This window comes from Dermatophagoides farinae, chromosome 2 (assembly GCF_024713945.1).
Source record: "Dermatophagoides farinae isolate YC_2012a chromosome 2, ASM2471394v1, whole genome shotgun sequence".
In the NCBI taxonomy this organism is placed as follows: Eukaryota; Metazoa; Arthropoda; class Arachnida; order Sarcoptiformes; family Pyroglyphidae; genus Dermatophagoides; species Dermatophagoides farinae.
Genome location: NC_134678.1, coordinates 3,958,815 through 3,978,925, shown reverse-complemented (window position 1 = coordinate 3,978,925; position 20,111 = coordinate 3,958,815). Strand labels below are relative to the sequence as shown.

The following is a 20,111-nucleotide window of genomic DNA, read 5'->3' as shown; positions in this document are numbered from 1 at the left end:
TATAGTATAGATGATATATCAATTTGGCTGTTGAGGACAATGTATGTGATGTTGATTTTGACCAATGGCCTCGATTCCATATATATGACCGTAGCTTGATCTCAGGTCCTCATTTGCCGAAACCTTCTATCTGAAGTATTCTGAATCTGTGTTTAATATTTCCAATTTTTTCACTTTCCCTGTCACTGTCTCTTTCGTTCTCTTTGGCGGTGGTTGTTGATGACAGCAATGGTTGTGTCATCGATATGATCATTAATAGTGAATAGAATGCTTTGTATTAGTTTAGGGCGTCATAAATCATTTGTGTGTGTGTGGATGTGGTTTTCGCTTATTTGGATACCGATTTATTTGACAAAAAAATATCCATGAAAAAATTGCAAGATCAGATTCGATTCCAGAATCATCAATCACACACACTATGAAAATACATAGATGATGCGACCGGACGCGGAATAAGGAATAGAATCTAAGGAAAGAAGAGAATTTTTTGCCATTATTGATTTATAAATTATAGTTTTTTGGCAAACTGTCATCATGGCCATTGGCCAGTCAGTAGATGTCAACCTAGCGACCAAAACTCCAATATCGATGATTATGATGATGATGATGACGAATTATGTAAATGAGATGATCACACTGGGAAAAACCTGATTATGATAAATCGACTTTTTTGACTTTCTTTAGATTGTGAACAAAAACATCGGTCCGTTCTTGCAAATCAATTCTCTTGCGTGTACGTCCTGGTTAACATTGGCTTATGAATGTAATGGTCATCTTTATTTTGTTCATGTGATGATTAATAATTGTTTGGCTATCTGTGGTTTGGAATATTGAATATCTCTTTCAAAAAAAAAAAAAAAAAAAATCCGATGCGACTATTCTGGAATAAACATCATCATCATCATGAACCGACTTACACTATGTTTTCAGTATTGGACATCAAACAATGTCTCATAGAAATATTGTCTCTTAATGATGATGAATGACGGATAAAAAATGCCTAACCGAATTATCTTCATGGTGGCCAATGAGTAGTTATCATTCATAAAAATCTCGGGTTCCAACTGAGACATTCGTTACGAAATTGAATATTGAATATACAAAAATCGAATATAAGTGTGAATTTTTTTCACTCTATTTGAGGCTAGGATTTCATAAAGAAAAAAATTCTTCAACAATAACAACAACAAAAAACACTCACCGATTTCGATTTTGATAGACACACATCAAAAATGAGAGCGAGAAATAGATTTTAAACCTTTTTTGATGGCGTTGTTTCCGTTTGTTTATTGCCAGTAAAATTGCGATGAGCAAAGCAAAACAAACAAACAAATAATGGTGACAAAAAAAATAACAACTCGGTTGGATCGATGTTGTATTTATACGCCATACCCGATCATATCCGGGCGTGATTTAGCATCAATCAAACAGCAGTTTTAATTTCCGTTTTCATCATACACCGTTTTTTTTATTCTCTTTTTCTCTTTTCCTATTAAGCTTCCATTGTCAGGAATTTGATGAGAATCCATATAATCACAGAGGTGTATTTCATTGTGGCAGCAATCAGCAACAAAGCAAATCAATGTTACAATGAAAAAAAATGAAAACAAAAGAACTACAAATATGTGTGTATATTTGTGTTTTAATTGTGATTTTTTAGCGATGTCACAGGCCTATGTCGTTTGCAGTGCAATAGAATTCTTTTTAAATAGATTATTATTTATTTGATGTAAGTGTGTTTTTAATGGCGACCATCATCATCATCATAATCGACAACGGCGTCAAATAATGGCCTAGATAAGAATGGATAAAGCAAATTAATTTAATGATGGTCAAATGAAGATAATAGAAATATCGAAAGAATTTTTTTTTGTGGCATCAGCCAAATGTAATGTTATATATGAAGCCTCAAGCCAATGTTTGAACGATGAAGCATCTTAATGAATAGAATATCATTCAAGTATATCTAACTCTCAGCTGTGAAAGCAAGTTTTTCAATTTTTTTAAACAATACTTCACAAGGTGATAGCGGAAAAGCGTCATCGAATTTTGGTCTAATCAAATGATAATCAATAACGAAATTGGCTGAAATAAGGAATAACGATCGTACGAACAAAAATCTGATCAAACCTACGATGTATGATGAATCAACATCAATCGAGACCTTCGAGCTCAAAGCAAATTCATGAATATAATAGAATAACTGTCGATTGAAAAGTGGAATCAAATTCAGAATTTTATCATTAAATGTAAGTTAATTTCTTTGAAATGACAATGATTGAGACCATCGTTGAACACACACACACATACGTATCGTTCAATATCTAAACTACTGACTACTATTCTGTTGAATTGAGTACTCTCCATTAGTAACTTGGCAAATTAAATACATTTCTTCACCCACACACATACAAACATGGTAATGGATGAATGAATCCAAATGGAATCAAACAAACCACTGAATGGGAAAGGCAAATTCAGTCCTTTTGTCACTAGCAACCATTCGATTAAATTGTGGAACTAAATGATGATGATGATGATCATCATCATCATCATTCGACTGATTTCCTGATGTTCTTGATTTGAGGGAAAAAGAAAGATGTTGTTCTGAATCAAAAAGTTAAATTGAGATAATGGATCGTGGCCCCTACATAGATTCCGCTTTTGTTCATCGTTTATTCGCTTATTACGGGAACTCATAACCCGAATTTGGTTATGACAATAAGAAATGGTTGGTACAAATTGTATACCATGCATACATACACCCACAATAAGAACATACCATTTCCATTCAACCGCGTTTATGATGATGACAAAGATATGCAATTAATTGGATCACAAAACAACAATTTGAAGTGTTTGGTTCACATTCGATTGCCATCGTCATTGTCGACATCATCATCAATGTATTTAATGATGATGATTGTTGTAGTAATTAGAAATATTGTACACTCATTTCTTTTCATTAAATATTCTGATCTAATTTTGAAAAATATTTTTATCAAAATGAAAACAATTCAAAGCGTTCTTATATTCGACTGTAATCACTTTTTTGAGATTCTGCCAACCATATATATAATATTCCGTTATGGAAAGTTCTTCATTGACCCATCAGACCTTCAGGTACAACAAACATGGTCATTATTAATCTGTATAGCATGTTTTGAGTTTCATTTCTTTTATCATCATTATTATTATTATCATTATTTTTGTTGTTATTGTTGATCTCTTGGATCTTTGGTTTATTTTTTTAGCATTCAAGAAAATTGTTCATTGTTCTACGAATGCTATATCGTCAATGGAAAAAAACGAAAAACGACCAACTTTTTTTGTATAATAAAAAACAATCGTTATGTCCATCATGATTGTTATAAATATTGAATCGAACATAGTAAGCACGTGACTAATCACATGATCACGTATCCATCAATGAGAGTATCGCATTTGTACAAACAACTATTTTTTTTCTCTCTCTTTTACTCTCAATAGGCTTTGTCCAGCCATCGATAGAAAATTTTGGTCTAATGAGCAAACTATAAAAGGACAAAATATATATTGATGCAACATTAACTTGATTATCATTCATTCATTCATTCATTCATTGGTGATAATGTGGATCATCATTCTAGACGGCCATCATAAACCATGCATCATTCTCATTCTTTTTTAATGCATCCCCATTGTAGATATAAATATTGAATTATTATATTTCTGAATCCTCTGTGTTTGAATTTATGTTTAAATTCACACATCTCACATACGATATTATGATAGTGAATATGATTTCAAGATTTACTATTCGTCCCAATATTGAATCCAGATAGATAATAATTGCCTTCTTCTTGCCTACGATAGAGAGGGTGAGAGTAATAAAATATTACTCGAATTGTTTTCATTGTGTTATTGCGCTCATATCATTATACTTCACTGGTCATTGATCGTTGTTATTTTTTTGCATTATTTGACAAAAAATAAATTAAAACCGGATTTCCATAAATATATCCAGTGAGATCATGTATTTGACAATTGTTTTGCTAGATTATTGTGATTGTTGGATTTCGGGGATTTCCGTCCAGAAGGTTTGCATGACCAAACTCTGAAAAATTGATTTGATAGATGAGCTATAGATTTTTCAAAACAAAAAGAACTGATGCGACAAGTGACCATCACACAATGGTTGACATATTTCCGTTTTTGGATTCACTTTCAATTCTCTTTTTGGGCAACTATGGATGAATCAAAAGGATCATTTGATTAGTTTGCCTTTTGCTTGTCTGACAACGGTCTAAAAAATAGGAAATTAGAATGGCGCCCAGAAGCTGTGAACATTAATCTTGATAGATGTTTGACCGTCTGCTGTCTACAGAATAAGTGAATTCAGTCAATTTTACAAATTTGTTCAGGATGCCTTAAACAGCAGCAGCAGCTTGAATTCTCTCGTTAATTTTATTAATTGATTATTCAACAAGAACCATTGCAATTCGTTTGTTACCACCACTGAATTAAAAGTGCTTTCTATATGATTTGAGTTCTAATTAAAGAAAAATTTACTTTTCATCACGAATAATTAATCATTTTAATGATAGCCGTCAACTCAAACACTAACTTCAAAGAAAAAAATTCTGCTTGAATTTTAGGGTTAACTCAGATAACCGAAATGTCATTCTGTATGGAGAAAAATGATTCTATGTTTCTACATTCAATGAATATACTTCTTGTGATATTCTCGGTTTTGAAAATTGTGGTTTTTTTCAAGATAAGAATCTTGAACCAGTACCAACTGGTACAGTTATGATTATCATCATCATCAGTATTATTCCGGATTAATGCTATGCCCAGGGTGTTTGTGTTTATTTAGTTTTGGTTATTTCATTGCTATTATTGATGCTAATTTTAATCCTATTAGAATAATGATACCATTCATGTGAATGTATGTGTTTACAAACAAAATCTATGGCTCACATTCATTTTCGTCAGGTTTTTTTGTGTCTCAGTAATGTTCTGTTTTGGTACCGATAAGAGGGTTCCAGAAAAATTATTCGTACGGGCCTGACTCCAGTGTCGAGGATTATAAATTAATGCTATCTGATAGTCTGTAATGTAAGTCTTGTCAAATACATGTTGCTCTGGCCTATCCAGATTGTGGTTTTTCATTTTCGTTAAGTCGTTATCCGTTAGCGATTGAATAAAGTGTGTTTACCAAATCTGACACATCTTCAGCAATTATTGATTAGAGCCATGATTCCCAAAAAAAACTCAGAGAAGAATTAATTATTTCTGGGAATAGAATTTTTTTAACAAAGTTTGTCCAGTCGAAAAACTAAATGCGAATAGAGAGGGAAAAACGTCAGCGGCGAATATATTTGACCTCTTTCATATTGCGACCAAAAAAGAAGGTCAACTAAAATGTCACATTTGAATGAATGGATAAATGTATTGAAAAAACAGCACAAAAAATCATTTTTCCATACACTGACGATGACCATTAACATGTTCAATGTCTATCAATGCATAAGTTACAACCCATTTGACCTTATTTTTTCCCCAATTGGACATTCAATTAATAAAATGGAAAGAGTTTATAGTAAATGAATGTGATCAGGCTGTACCGTACAAATTATCAGCATTCCCTTTTGTTCTCATTTGATATACTAGCACTAGCTCAGAGATTTCCAACGTGGACCACGAAAAAGATTTGGATGAATTTCCATATTGAAGAAATGGATCCTGGTCAAAAAAAATGGTTGGGACCTGCTCAATCAGCTAGATCATAAGCATATGATCTAAACAAAAATATGATTGAACCAAACGGAAGTGTCTGAAACCAAGCGTGATTTAAATTGATCGATTGATCAATTGTCATTCATGAATTCATTCCATATGATTATATGCTAGTAGTTGCTAATCAACCACTAACAAAATGAAATTGAAAAGATCAAACAAAAGTGTTAAATTCTAACGACGGCTATAGGCCATTATCAGACGTTTGTTATAAATGATGATCTGATTCATCAATTTATCACCGGGTTGACTTTGTTGTCAATAATCCAAACAGTCCTCTACAATTCGAATACAGGTAGCCTAATAGACAAAACAAACTTCAAGATCGATGTTTTTGACTCGCTATGGAGTTTTGGGCCCTATTAACCTTTTTGTAGAATGGGATCTACAATGTACAATAAGTTTTTTTTGTTGAATTTTGAATAATTTCTTCTCTTTATTTTATTAAAACATTGTGGTAGTTATAATGTTGACTTTCTCACAATTTTCATGAAAATTCATATATATAATATGAATAGTATAAACCTAGGGATCCGAGAATGCACGCTTTGACCATTTGTCACAATTGTTTTTTATTAATCAAATAGCTTCGTGAGGATTACACCATCAAGAAGACGACCACCATCACATCATCATCATTACTATCATTACAATAATAATCGGTAACAAACACGTGTCGTCACCGTTATATTTTTTAACGGTTTATCTATAACCAAAAAAAAAAACTTTATTAACACGTGTCCGAAACGGTACGTACGTCAAAGCCACATAGTGCATACACGCCACACACACACACACACAGAGAGAGAGAGAGAGAGAGAGAGAGAGAGAGAGATCTCGGATATAAATCTGGTGCTATCTTATCTCTACCATCCATTCATCTATAGTTCATTAGTTCATTGATCCAACAGCAGCAGCAGCGTGTGGTCATCAAAACAAAACCGACCCAGAAAAGTTGATTCAAAATTGAAATTGATATCACGATGACTTGTGGTGATTGATTGCGGTATGGAAATAATTCCCTTGAAGATAATCCTCTCCTTTCCCAGTTACATTAGAAATTGGGGCCATCCCAAAATCATATTGAATTACAAATGAAGTTACCAAATGTTTTGAACAAGAAAAACTCATAGACAAACTCACAAGTTTTTTTTTGACCAAAGAAATTTTCGATTTATGTCCATCAGAGTTTGGTCTGGTAATTTGATATGATCCAATGTTAATTTTGTTTCGATATTTGATACCCCTTTTTCAATTCCTATGTGTTTTCCCACATGCAGATAATATGGACCCTGGTCTATGATATTATTCTTAAGGTTAAGATTCTGGTCAACCATAGCTTCATGTCATTTTCTTTACTTTATATTGTTGGTCATGATGAAATCAAAATCTACATCTGTTATCTTTTATTTTTTTTATCGATTTCTAAAGCGTTTGGTTTTTCCCTGTAGATGAAAAGAAGATTCATGAATCAAAAAGGTCGATTAACTGGACCATCATCATCATCATCATCAGTAAAGCAAGGTACGAATACTATGCTAAAAATTGTTTAATTTTTATCTATTTCAATTTGTTCCAGGTGTGTGGGTGTGAGTATAATTTGATCAAAGAATTTATTTAAGGGGTCTTTTTTAGTACAATCAAAGTTAAAATTGGAAAATTTGCCGCTTTAAGGCTGTCCTAGGAAGGTTACTTACTTTCAACTGTGATAAGGTCAAACAGTCAGACTAGGCGATTTCTTTTACTGTAAATATGGGCGCGATGGACTTTGTATCTAATGGTTATAATAATGGCCATTTTTTTAATGACATATAATACTTCATATTCATGATAATGACGATCATCACATTGAATTCCAGCCATCATTCATCCGAATGGATAGCACACTATCAGCACAGTTTTGGGCTGGCCAAAATCGTGAAATTTTGTATATAAAAATTATTGGCCCAATATACCGCATTAAATAAAAGAGGTGTGGCCTAACGTTTGAAACAAGAGCAATCGCTTTACCACCACCACCATCATCACGACATCATTCTTTAGAGACATGAACGATCTCATACGATACATTGATGAGGAGGGTTGCGCACATTTATTGCTACCACCACATAAATACACATTAATGTACTGAATTCACAAGGTCTCGACACACACAAATCGACCATGGTCGATATCGTCTCCGAAAAAAAAGATCATCACCGTTTGTTTGATCCCAATGAACAACCACACACAAACACACACACACACACACGCTCGTAGGCCAAATAAGTCAATCGCGAAAACAGACCAGAGCAAGAGCATCGTTCGTTCGTGCTGAACATTTTTATTGGTGTCGGGCGTCAGTCAACTTATCGGTACCCGAAACAACAGAACAAACCAGGCTTTTGATTTTGATGCTGCTGTTCACCAATATCATGAGATTTTCGGTTTGCATTCTGTGTATGACACTTGATCCACTGACAAAATATCCATTTGTGCACATGACAACACTGACTCTTGCTATGCTATTCGACGCCAATGACGACCAGCTAGCACTGAATCATGAATGATGATGATAACTATAGTATTGCCTTTCTAGTTGACCTATGACCTGTTGGTCGTTATGATCGTACCATTGTATCTTGCTATTTTTTGCTGCTGTTTGTCGTTACAATTTGTGATTGTGAGTGTCTGTAAATTTGAATTATTGATTGAAAGATAGGTGAATGCTTGACATTATGATGAATCTAATCCGTCTTCTCTAAATGTGTATGTGTGTGTGTGTCAAAGTGTTATTCTCATCTGATGGCTTTGGCAGTGAGTAAGCAGCCACAACCTTGGCATCCTCCAACACCTTCCGTGTCATCGAGAAGCACTGACCTGACATCTACATCATCTTCATCGTCGTCCAGTGACATTGAGTCAAGTTTTTCAAAGAGCGCTGTTACCTTTACCGGAAACGAACCCGGCAATCCATCATCGTTAGTCAAAACGGATTGTCAATTGATAAATTCTGATAAACGCAAATCCACGCACTGTTGGTGTGGCCACCACGATCACCAGTGGTGAAGTATCAACGACTGCAGATAACGGTTCAAAAACACAGCAACAAGCTGTAGTGAGCACTAAATCTTCAATATTAGATCTTCCAACAGGAACAACTTAACAGCAACAGCAATAATAATGCACCGGCAGCACAAGCTGCTGCCGTTGCTGCTGCAGCCGCCTTAGCACCTTTTTTTGGAACTTTTCATCATCATTCATCATTATCACCATCCAACTCATCGATCAGTCCTATTGTAACAAGTCCCAGTAGCAGTCAAAATATTCAAGACATCTCCTTACATTATCCTGGTACTCATTCTACTGGTCAAAATCATCATCACCGCCATCAAACTCATTACGTATCTCATTCACACAGCGGAAGTGGAAATACAACTCATCTAAACCATCAAAGTCATAACCAGCACCCCCATCATCCCCATCAGATAATGTATTCATCTCCATCATCCATACCAAGTCAAGCCTTTGATGGGGGTTTGCTAATGTCTGCCATTGCTCCTCCTCCCAATGGAACAGTTTCCACTAATGGATCGATGCAAAGTCATGTAGCTTATGCTACAGCCAATGGCTTTCAACAGTCTTCTCAGCCAGTCGGGTCTCATCAAACAACTAATGGCCAATTGGCAATGACCAACACAGTATCCTCTCAACATCCACCATCTATTATGACAAATGGAACGACCACTAACGCATACAGCCAATATGCCAATTTTACTCAACTTCTTCCCACTTCTAACATATCACAGATGGGTTCCACGGCTGTGAGTGGTCATCATCATCATCATCATCATCATCACATCATCAATCCTTAATTTCCGGTACATCATCTACAGCTAGTTCTGGTCTACATGGCTCGCCCGGAAGTCTAACGACTACTAGTGTAACACATACGAATTTAGGGTTGCCGTTAAGTTTGGGAGGATCCGTTCCATTAGGATCTCGATCCAGTTCAAGTCGTGCATCGAGTACAACAAGTAGTCAAGCATCACCATCAACGCCTACATGCAGTACAAGCAAATTATCCAATACTAACCGGGTTAATCTACATCAATCTCAACGCAATATGGCCACCATGAATGGTGGTAATAGTGTCCAACAGCCGCAAGGGTCAGCTAACTGTGTGACAACAGTTACGGCTAGTAGTACCACCAATAATCAGATATCGGTAGAGTGTGTGGTTTGCGGGGATAAGAGCTCAGGAAAACATTATGGTCAATTCACATGTGAAGGATGTAAATCATTTTTCAAACGTTCAGTACGCCGTAACCTAACATATTCATGTCGTGGTAGTCGTAATTGTCCGGTGGATCAACATCATAGGAATCAGTGCCAATATTGCCGCCTACGAAAGTGCCTAAAGATGGGTATGCGTCGCGAAGGTGAGTTTGTATCCATTTTATACACATACTCAAATATATCGAGATTCTGGTGTTAGCTTAAAAAAAAGATCAAAGATATACTCTAGATATGCGTGTTACATTTCATCAAGTTGAATAACATTGTAAGTTTACATGTGGCCACACACACACAAACATCAACTTGGTTCAATTGGTACACGGTCCGCCCATATTTGAATCCGCTATAATTGTTATCCAGGCGCAAGCGTATGATAGATAGAATACAAAAAAGAGGACTGGCCACGGTTCCAATTGGAACACGTTCACAACATATATATAGTGAGGGAAAGAGGATAAAGAGAGATTGAATGTTGCTGCTAAAATTAGATCCAACAACCAAGCGTCACTTTAGTTTAGCGTCGATCATTGCCCGCGTCAGATATCCTGGCTGAATTTGGTTTATTCTAGTCTGGTCAATCATTTATCTCTAGTCATAAAAATGTCAATCGAAATTCTTCTTAGTGATGAGCCATTTATAAAGGCTCGTGATCGTTGTCGATCTGCGTCATCCACCATCACTATGGCACAGAATCAGAATTCATCAAATGATCGTGATCAGAATTTAGCTCGAATTACGAATCATGATAATGCTGACGATGAGATGATGGTTGTGGTCAAAGTGGATGAATCACCTTCACCTTCGATTGATGGTCATTTTTCATCTAGTCAAAGTCGATCTAGTCCTCTGAACAGCTCTACTTGCGAAGAACAATATTCTGAAATGATAAACATTGATAAGGGCCAGTCATCTTCGATCATGTCACGAATTCCGGAAGGAAAACAAACTACAAGTTCGATGGCGAAAATGAGCAATACAAAACGGCGGGCATCCAAGGATCATGCAACACATTCTAATGCTTTGGTAGTCTATGATCCAAATCGATCAATTACAACTATAACATCTGAAACGGAAAACTCATTGAATATGTATGGTGGATCTCCAACAGCAATCACGCCAGTTATAAGCGAAAATCATTCATCCCTCACTGGCCTAATGCCGCCTTTTCTCTATCCGCCATTATTTCTTCCATCTCCAGCGTCTAGCGGTTCGGCTAATTACGGATATCAAACATCTGTTACTACGAATCAGGAATCGAGTCGTTCTTCCCAGTCATCGTTGACATCGTATGATCAAAATGGCAATTCTAAACAAGTTGCTTCTAATCAATCAGAACAAAATCGACATTCCATTCATAATAACAGCAATACAATGATCAATTGCATGCCAACATTGTTGGGAATTCCAATGCCATTCTTATATCCTGCTACTATTGTTAACAACAATGTTCCAACTGCAAGTCAATCTACACCGGAACAGCAGCAACAATTTTTAGCGGCAGCAGCTAGTCTTTTCCTATATCAGCAACAACAAATGGCCGCAGCGCATGCATTATATGCAGCAAACACTTGGTCTAATCATTTTTTTTCTTCTTCCCCTTCATCATCATCGTCGACAGCGGTTCAGCGTGGTCGTGTCCCATTAACTCCAACTCATTCATCCTTTACTGGATCTTCAGCGGCTCATTCACCTGCAGCTTTAGCTGCAGCTGCTGCAGCTGCTCTTGGTTTAAGTCCAGTGGCCAATGGATCATCGATGGAATCATCGCATCATCATCAATCGCAACAACAATCACAAGCTGCCAATAACACCAACAGTCGCATGCTTTCGTCGACTAATAACAATGCAGCCGGTCAATCTCTTAACTCGGTAAATGGTCAAGTACCAAGCATGGATGGTGGAAACAGCTTATCGGCAGCAACAGCCTCGACTTCTGCCGCTACGGCAGTCAATGGTTCGAATGGAAAATATAATTTACAAGGTTATGTATCCTTACTGCAGCAAGCTGAATCGACAGCCAGATTGACACAAACGATGCAACAGCTTCATAGTACATCGGCCAATGGACTGTTGAGCATCGAGACCATGTGCGAAATGGCTGCCCGTATATTATTTTCTGCCGTTGATTGGGCGAGGAAAATTCCTCATTTTCCGGATCTTCAAGTACAAGACCAGGTTTCCCTGCTTCGAATGGTCTGGTCAGAATTATTCATTTTGAACGCCAGTCAATGTTCAATGCCGATGCATACCGCTCATCTATTAGCAGCTGCTGGTCTTCATGCCAAGTAAGTGTCCAAACGCATAGAAATAAATTTTCAAACATGTAATTCTCGAACTTATTCAGTCCAATGGCAGCAGACCGTGTAGTGGCCTTCATGGATCACATTCGCATTTTTCAGGATAATTTGGAAAAATTGAAAGCCCTACAAGTGGATGCAGCCGAATATAGCTGTCTGAAAGCGATCGTTTTGTTCACTACCGGTGAGTGTTGCTCAATGTTTATCACAAACAAATGATTTTGTCAATTTTAAAAAGTGTTTCCATTCTCATCTATATAATTTAACCTTTGTTGCCATCTGACCTCCATAAATAGATTGATTTGGAAATAATATACATTGTAGTCAAACATGAAATGGCGATTTATCATCACTATGATGATGATGTTTATCGTCTTGGTAGTGGTGGTGGTGGTGAGGGAGGAATGGCAATGCAATCGACAATTTCAACAACATTGATCAAAGATCAAAGTCTAATGTCGGTCATGTGTCAGGCATTTGTGTGTTTGTGTCGATGTATTGATGGCCATCATAGTCGTGATAACGACGAAATTTCTTTGGCGGCGGAGGGGTGATGCCTACTCACCCAAATACATTGGCATGTTTGTTCTTCATTTTTTTTTGACCAAGGTCAAAGGTTATAATGTTATATTCGTCGCTGATTATCGCTTATAGCTAGTCAGTGAGTGAGTCTATTTTCTAGATAAGCAGGCGGGGTGTGTGCATGGTGAATTGCTATTCTGCCGGCAGAATGTTAAGATGAGCCATCATGATGAGGATGACCGAAGTAAGCATCGAGAAGCGAAAGTTTTTCTCGCTTTTCATTCTAGTTTTCAAATGACCCTAAAAGTCAGGGGTACAATTCAGGGTTGTTGGTGGTATGTTTATGCTTGGCAAGTTTAAATATATCAAATTGTTTGAGACGAAAATCAGGCTACAAGGTCATTTCAATGATCACACAGCCATAGGCAAAAAATAAAATGCATGGTTCATGATGTCCCTCATCATGATGATCACCTGTGTCTGCTCGATTTAAATGATGGCAATACTTGAGGTTTGGATGCAATACATGGCCTTTCAAACTTACTTTTCACTGAAATGAAAACAATGAAACCTCTATCGTCATTTCAAATTATCTATGAAAAGTACTTCATTCATAATGACCAATTCATGAATAGACGATCGTGTCGATGAAATGGCCCAAATTGATTTGGTCGATAATTACATTATTGTATACAAAACTCACAAGGTTAAAGTCAATGGCAAAATTTTTTCTATATGTGTTTTGCCACTCTGGTCCGTACGTTTTCCTTACCTTTCGTTTTGTGGCCCGACTATAGCAATGACTAAGATATTTTTTCCATATAAAGCTTGCATTTTCAAAGTGATCGAATATACAAGTGTGACAAACACTTGACCCTTGTCGTCATCATCATTCACATACCTTTACAGTTAAGGTTAGGGGTCATTGAAACTTATGATGATGAATAAAAATAAAAAAAAAAGAAATCATTTGCTATGAATGAACACACGGTAACATTTTCTCTTGTTGTTATTGTGTGACCGCAAAAAAGGTCACACACACTCCTTTGGGTCTTGTACATACAAAATCTAGCTTGACTAAGACTGTCCTAGTGCTTACAATTGACGAAGCCGATTAATTTTGTACTCGATTTAGTTGTTTTTTATTTCTGTTTCAAAAACACCAAGTAAGTTCATGACCTTTTCTCTGGGGCCACACCGAACTTTTTGTTAAGAACATGTTTTGAGGAGGTCAAACATTTTCTTATTTTTTCATTGTATTGTGGACCGATTCAAAACGAATAGAAAAATATTCGAGTAGCCAATTCATAATAAAAATCTAACTATCTTCGATAATGAAAAGTCGGGTCAGGTTCAATGTTGAATTATAATAATTTTTTTTTGTTCCATCGATATATGGTGAGTTATAATTATAGCAAAATATTTCAGACCAATAATATTTGAATGCAGATGATATTTTGTTACTATACCGATGAGTTAAAATGGTTGTTATGACCAAGTCAAAGGTCAACGCGAACAAACACGTTTTGCACGTGTGCATTTACTCAACTCTTTTTTTAAAAAAAGACTGTGTCACCGGGTCAAAGGGCAAACCAAACGTACTAGTGTGATTGACCACATCCGGTCCGATATGGCATTGTTTGTTTATGGTTGGTTGGTGTCATTTGGTTCCCGAGTTTTTTTTTGTTCAAAATTTCGTTCACGAATATCAGAAACAAAGAACGAAAGAGTTTTGCTGCTTCTCTGACTTTGATGATCGATTGTCATAGACACACACACACACTCAAGCATACTGTCACTAACACACAGCAATCGATAATATGGCCACATGGATTGCCGTCGTTTGTTGTGGATCCAGTAAATCTGAAAAAAAGTTGACTCGTTTTTTTGGTGAATGATGATGATGATAATGATAATGGTAAGCTTTTTTGCTCTTATAAGTCGTATAGTGAATGAAGAGGCTACTTGATATGCCACTTTTTCCCTTAATGATCCAAAAAGATTCAATGAGTGAGAGAGTAGGTAGAATAAAAACTGAATTCAACACAATTGCAAAAAAAAATGTCTGGTGTTAATGGATTTGGCAGCCTCAACCAACAACAGTGAGGAAAATATTCGACATTTACCGCAATGGGATTATTAGGATGGTAGTTACTTGCTTAATGATGTTAATGATATGCTTTTATTTATCCTTGTCATCATCATCATCATCATCATCATTCTTTACTATTCTTGTTCTCAAAGTTGTAACCCAGAACTCTTTTCGAGATCAAAGTTTAATCTTTGGAATAAAACAAGATTTTTACATCTTTTTCAAATGAAAAAAAGTTGAAAAATACTGATTACTTATCTGAATTTTATGACAAGCCGCAAACTTTTTTTTTATCATCATCATTCAATTTATTTTCGCCATTATACTTTCCTAAAATTCAATCACCCAAATATCATCATGCAGAATAACGAAAATTTCTTTATCAATTAGATTGATTCTGAAAAAGAGATTTTCCATCCAATATTTAATTGAGCATCAAATTTCCTTCCATATATCGATGAATGTTTTTTCGGCAATTAGTGTATTTTCAACAGTAAAAAGATAAGAAACGATTTACCATACTACTCAAAACCGTTTGACGAATCTTCCATTTGATTTTTGTTGCTTTTGATTATTGACATTGTATGTATCATAACGAAAGACATTGTTTCGGTCGGATTGAATCATTTTTTATAATGATTTGTGCCAACCACAATCGAATAATGTTCGCTGGCCCTGAGAATGATTTTGTTTGCAAATTGAAACACACACTCAAACAATGGTTGTGTGTGCACGATGCAAACAAATTGAATTTGTGCCAAATGGTATAATGGTAACCGTGAAAAGCCACCAATTTGAATAGATGAATTTTTGTTTCAATGCTAGCCGGCAGCAGCGGAAAAAATTTGGACAAAACGGTTCACTCTTGTCAGCCACTCTGATATGTTTTTGGTTTGATTTGATTTGATTTGATTTGTATGAATGGATGAGAGCTCTTTGTTTGATTGAATCAAATCACATTAATGCTACTGTATCTTCTGCTTACTATTTGTGTTCACGGATCGTGCAGACAAATCGGTTGAGGATAGGGACGATTGTCGCAACAGAATGGTCTCGTCATTGTTGATTGTTTGATAATAATCACAAGTAATTAATGAATTTTTTTATATTTATATATTGACAGATGCTTGTGGATTACAGGATGGTGGCCACATCGAAAGCATACAAGAGAAATCTCAATGCGCATTGGAAGAATATTGCCGAACAAATTATCCCAATCAGCCGATACGTTTTGGAAAATTGTTACTGCGTTTACCTTCGTTACGTTCAGTTAGTTCGCATGTGATTGAGCAATTGTTTTTCGTTCGTTTAGTAGGCAAAACTCCCATCGAAACATTAATTCGAGATATGTTAGTCAGTGGTAATAGCTATACCTGGCCATACATGTCTCTTCAATGATTTTATTCCAATCCAAACACACTCACCCATACTACACGCCAAATAATAATTGTAATTTGATTTGTTGTGCAATGTTGTCCTCTTTTTCTTAAATCAAGATACATCCTACCTATATACTTATAATTGGATTGTCTTTTAGTGCTCATAGAACGGTTACATCATTTTTATTATAAAAACAACATGTTTGATTGTCATATAACTTTATGCAATTCATTAGACGATAAATACATATACCAACATGGTATTCTCATTGAATTACCGTTTTTCTCATCCTATGCATCATGAATGAATTCTAGCAATTTGGTTTGGTTTGTTGTTTCGTTTGTTCGTGAATTTGTCAGACTTTAAATGTCATTGCATGGTGCCATAAATTTTTGTTTATTCGCCTTCTCCTATTATTTAGCTGAACAAAGTTTTCCGCTTTCTCACTCACGATAGAATATTTGAACAAAATGATAAATACTGATTATCTTATTCACAAACAGAATCTCAAAAGATCTCAAATTGTAAATTTCCAATTTTCAAAGACCAATAAAGTATAAATGAAAAGATCCAAAGTTTTTTTTTGGCTCCTAGATTTCTTAACTATCCACATTCCAATATATGGTAACGTCGTTAAACATATTTGAGATCAGATCTTAAATAAACGTTCTTGGTTTACAACAAAGACAATCAACAGCAGCAATCCATAAAAAGATGTTCATGGAAATAAACTAAGAAAAGAAAGAAGCTGTTGACCTTGGTTATGTGTGGTTTCATGTCAAAGTTCACAGATGTTGTTAGCATTACACGACAAGAACAACAGCACGTACATAGCAATCGATTTTATTATCATACAAACATGACAACACAAGAGATCATCGCTCCTACCGAATATGAACGATATGATGTTGAAATATAGTGATTGGTTTGTAAGGTGGCTGTTTGGCCATTGCTATCCATAATATGAGATATTAGTTGTCAATATCACACCAAACTGTTGAAGATCATAGGTCATAGGTGCTGGCCTCAAAAGTTCAAATGTTTTTTATTCAAATAATTTTCGTCAACTAATTATTCAGGTAATATCAACATATAAAATTGATTAGAAATGGTCATCAATGATTCAAAATGAGAATTAACAAATCGACACATTACACTCAATAGTCATTCATTCGAAATGAAATCATGGACAAACTCTAACCCATGGAATGTTAATTTATTTTAATTTTGCAGGCCAGAGGGTTTTTATGTGATTGTCAACTTGAAGGTATCATTTTATCGAATCGAAACTATATTCAAACTAATCGAATCAATTGAAAGATCCACGCACACGTTTGTTAATGGTTGAATGAATATATGATTTGCATTCAGCGTTTGATCATAGAACTTGGGTCACGAAAAAACACTAAACAGAACTAGGCAGATTTGTCAACCGAATTCCAAAGCCCGCCTTGAGGACAAATGTTTCTTTTTTTTCTATTAGATGAAATCAGTTCCATTTTTAACTGAAAGGATCCTAGAAAAGTAGTTCATCAATGAATGACTGCAAGCCATGAATTTTGCTCACAAGAGAATTTTTCCAATTTCTATATTAGATTATCATCAATCGTCAACAACAATAGTTATGAATCAAATTTGATTCGAAATCAGTAACTGCTGGGCCAACCAAAAAAAGATGGAAAATAAAATTACCAAACGTCACTAGGAACAGTTCGACAATTTGATTCGAATAACCCGAAAACGGCCGAATACGAAAGAATGATGAATGTTTTTAAAAAAAAATGAAAATTTGTTTTGACATTTGACACCTTTCACTTTGAAAAGTATGCTATTTTATCGTCAATTGTGGTGACATTCTTGATCCTCATTAAAGATATTTTTAATCGAAATGTCATTATTTTTTTTGTTCATGTCCGTTTCCGTGATGTGATGTAACTCTATTAAACTCATAGATACGAATAGAAATGAAATGATTGTATTCATTTCCATCATTTATTGTGATGTCATCTCCCAGTTGGTATATGTGTGTGTGTGTGTGTCAAATATCTAATACAATCACCAAAAATATGATTTTTATCAAGAAAGCAATGATGATGACAAGATTGAGCCTTTGCCGTAGCCTTGTCAGCAATGATGCTCAATCTCCAACCATAACTGTTAACTAAGTTTTTTATACAATGATGAATTCCCACTTGACCATTGCTATAACTGTCACCTGCTACTGTTATTTTTTTTTGTAAATGCAAATTCCATACCCACATATTGAGAATACAACGTCATCTTAATGACTTTTTGACAGTTTTAGTTCCAGAATTTAGTTTTTTTACAATTGTCCGAAACAAATGTTTATAATCGTAATGATAGTTCATATTGTTGTTTTTGTTATATGATAATAATTCATAATTCAAACGAATCAACAGCGATAATAAATAATTCAAAAAAAAAAATATAAAAAATATATCACAGCCGATAAAAGCTTCTTTCCAATAAAAAGTTATATCTCAAATGTAGTGAAAGAAAAAGAGAGATGGGAAAATTTTTTAGTTACTATGGCGGTCAAGTCAAGACATTAGATTTCATTTTTTTGAGACATATTCCGCCTTTAAATAATAATGAACCAAAAAATAAAAAAAAAATCAGAATCTGGCAACAAGGCATTGTTTGCAAGGCGACCAACTTGCAAAAGTGGGTGAATAGAATATAATGAGAACTGTCATGAAAATCATCCACCAAATGATTATCTCATTTCGTTCAATCTGCATATTGCATGGAATGAGACACTGCTGCTGATGTAACCATCAAGGGAAACGGATTATAATCCAATTAATTTTAAAGAAGAAAATGTCATTCATTGTTTATGTGCAACAAACATTTAAAACGGTTAGCAGAGTTTCATTTTTTTCGAATGATGTCCAAACAGACAGACAATGATTGTTAAGCGGCAGAACAGACCCACGCAGAATGTAAAAGATCCAATTTCACTTTTGTCAAATGTCAAATCGTCCAATGGTGTAAAGTTTTTCATTTGTAGCAACATACACACTCTATAGCTTCGATTGGCTGCCAGAACAGTGATTATATGGCGTGTGCAACTTTTTGGTCCGCAAATTGTGGTCTATTTTTTTCCGTAAGTAGACATTATTTTGATATGGCCTCATGCTAATGTTTTTGCATTTTTTTCGATGAGATGTCAAAATGTCACAAAAGAACATATTCTACCAACAGCAGTAAAGTTTGGTTTATGTCGCAATGATGTAACCCAATAGGTGTTTTTCTCATATTGAATTTTCGTATACATGAATCCCAAGTGAACAGCGTCCATAATCATCAAAATGAATCGTACGATGGAGACAATGATCTGGTTAATATATAATGGTTATATCTAATTGGACAATCATTTTCTGCTTTCAATCGAGCTTTAAAGTATTCAACAATATGATCATAATCATAATCAGGAAAAGACGGCTGCACCCATTATTCACATGGACACATACACAACCGCCATCAACCATCAAGTCATTTTAGCAAATATCAGATTACTTCTGATCTTTCAATCTACTTACTAGTTTGCTGGCTGAGGTATAGCTAAATGAAATAGAGAAAAAAATTTTATCCTTACCAGACTTCATAATAGTTGACTAACGGAACGTTATTGCTCGCAACAATGGTTGGTCTGTAACTAGTTATTGACAATCATCATTTTAAAATAACACACAAAAAACCGGGGGGGTTTTTTGAGAAGTAATGACACAGTTTCATTG

At 35.2% G+C, this 20,111-nt stretch overlaps 2 protein-coding genes across 2 annotated transcripts; both read left to right on the top strand.

The window, feature by feature from the left end:
• Nucleotides 1-8,020: 8,020 nt before the first annotated feature.
• Nucleotides 8,021-9,836, top strand: LOC142598209 (uncharacterized). Its single transcript, XM_075735701.1, is given in 4 exon segments — nucleotides 8,021-8,793; nucleotides 8,795-8,911; nucleotides 8,913-9,584; nucleotides 9,657-9,836. Coding segments are annotated over 4 exon segments (1,053 nt in total). The 5' UTR covers nucleotides 8,021-8,565; the 3' UTR covers nucleotides 9,693-9,836.
• A 388-nt stretch (nucleotides 9,837-10,224) lies between these two features.
• Nucleotides 10,225-16,925, top strand: LOC124500598 (COUP transcription factor 2). The gene is made up of 3 exons (XM_075735700.1): nucleotides 10,225-12,344; nucleotides 12,404-12,540; nucleotides 16,094-16,925. Exons 1-3 carry the CDS (start codon nucleotides 10,660-10,662, stop codon nucleotides 16,366-16,368), a joined length of 2,097 nt encoding a protein of 698 aa, XP_075591815.1. The 5' UTR covers nucleotides 10,225-10,659; the 3' UTR covers nucleotides 16,369-16,925.
• Nucleotides 16,926-20,111: the final 3,186 nt, after the last annotated feature.

Excerpts from the sequence above, each read along its gene's own strand:
- LOC124500598 (XM_075735700.1), top strand. The coding sequence starts at position 10,660 with ATGTCAATCGAAATTCTTCTTAGTGATGAGCCATTTATAAAGGCTCGT. Across the intron at positions 12,345-12,403 it reads GCTGCTGGTCTTCATGCCAA|TCCAATGGCAGCAGACCGTG; the intron begins GTAAGTGTCCAA and ends GAACTTATTCAG. Across the intron at positions 12,541-16,093 it reads GATCGTTTTGTTCACTACCG|ATGCTTGTGGATTACAGGAT; the intron begins GTGAGTGTTGCT and ends ATATATTGACAG.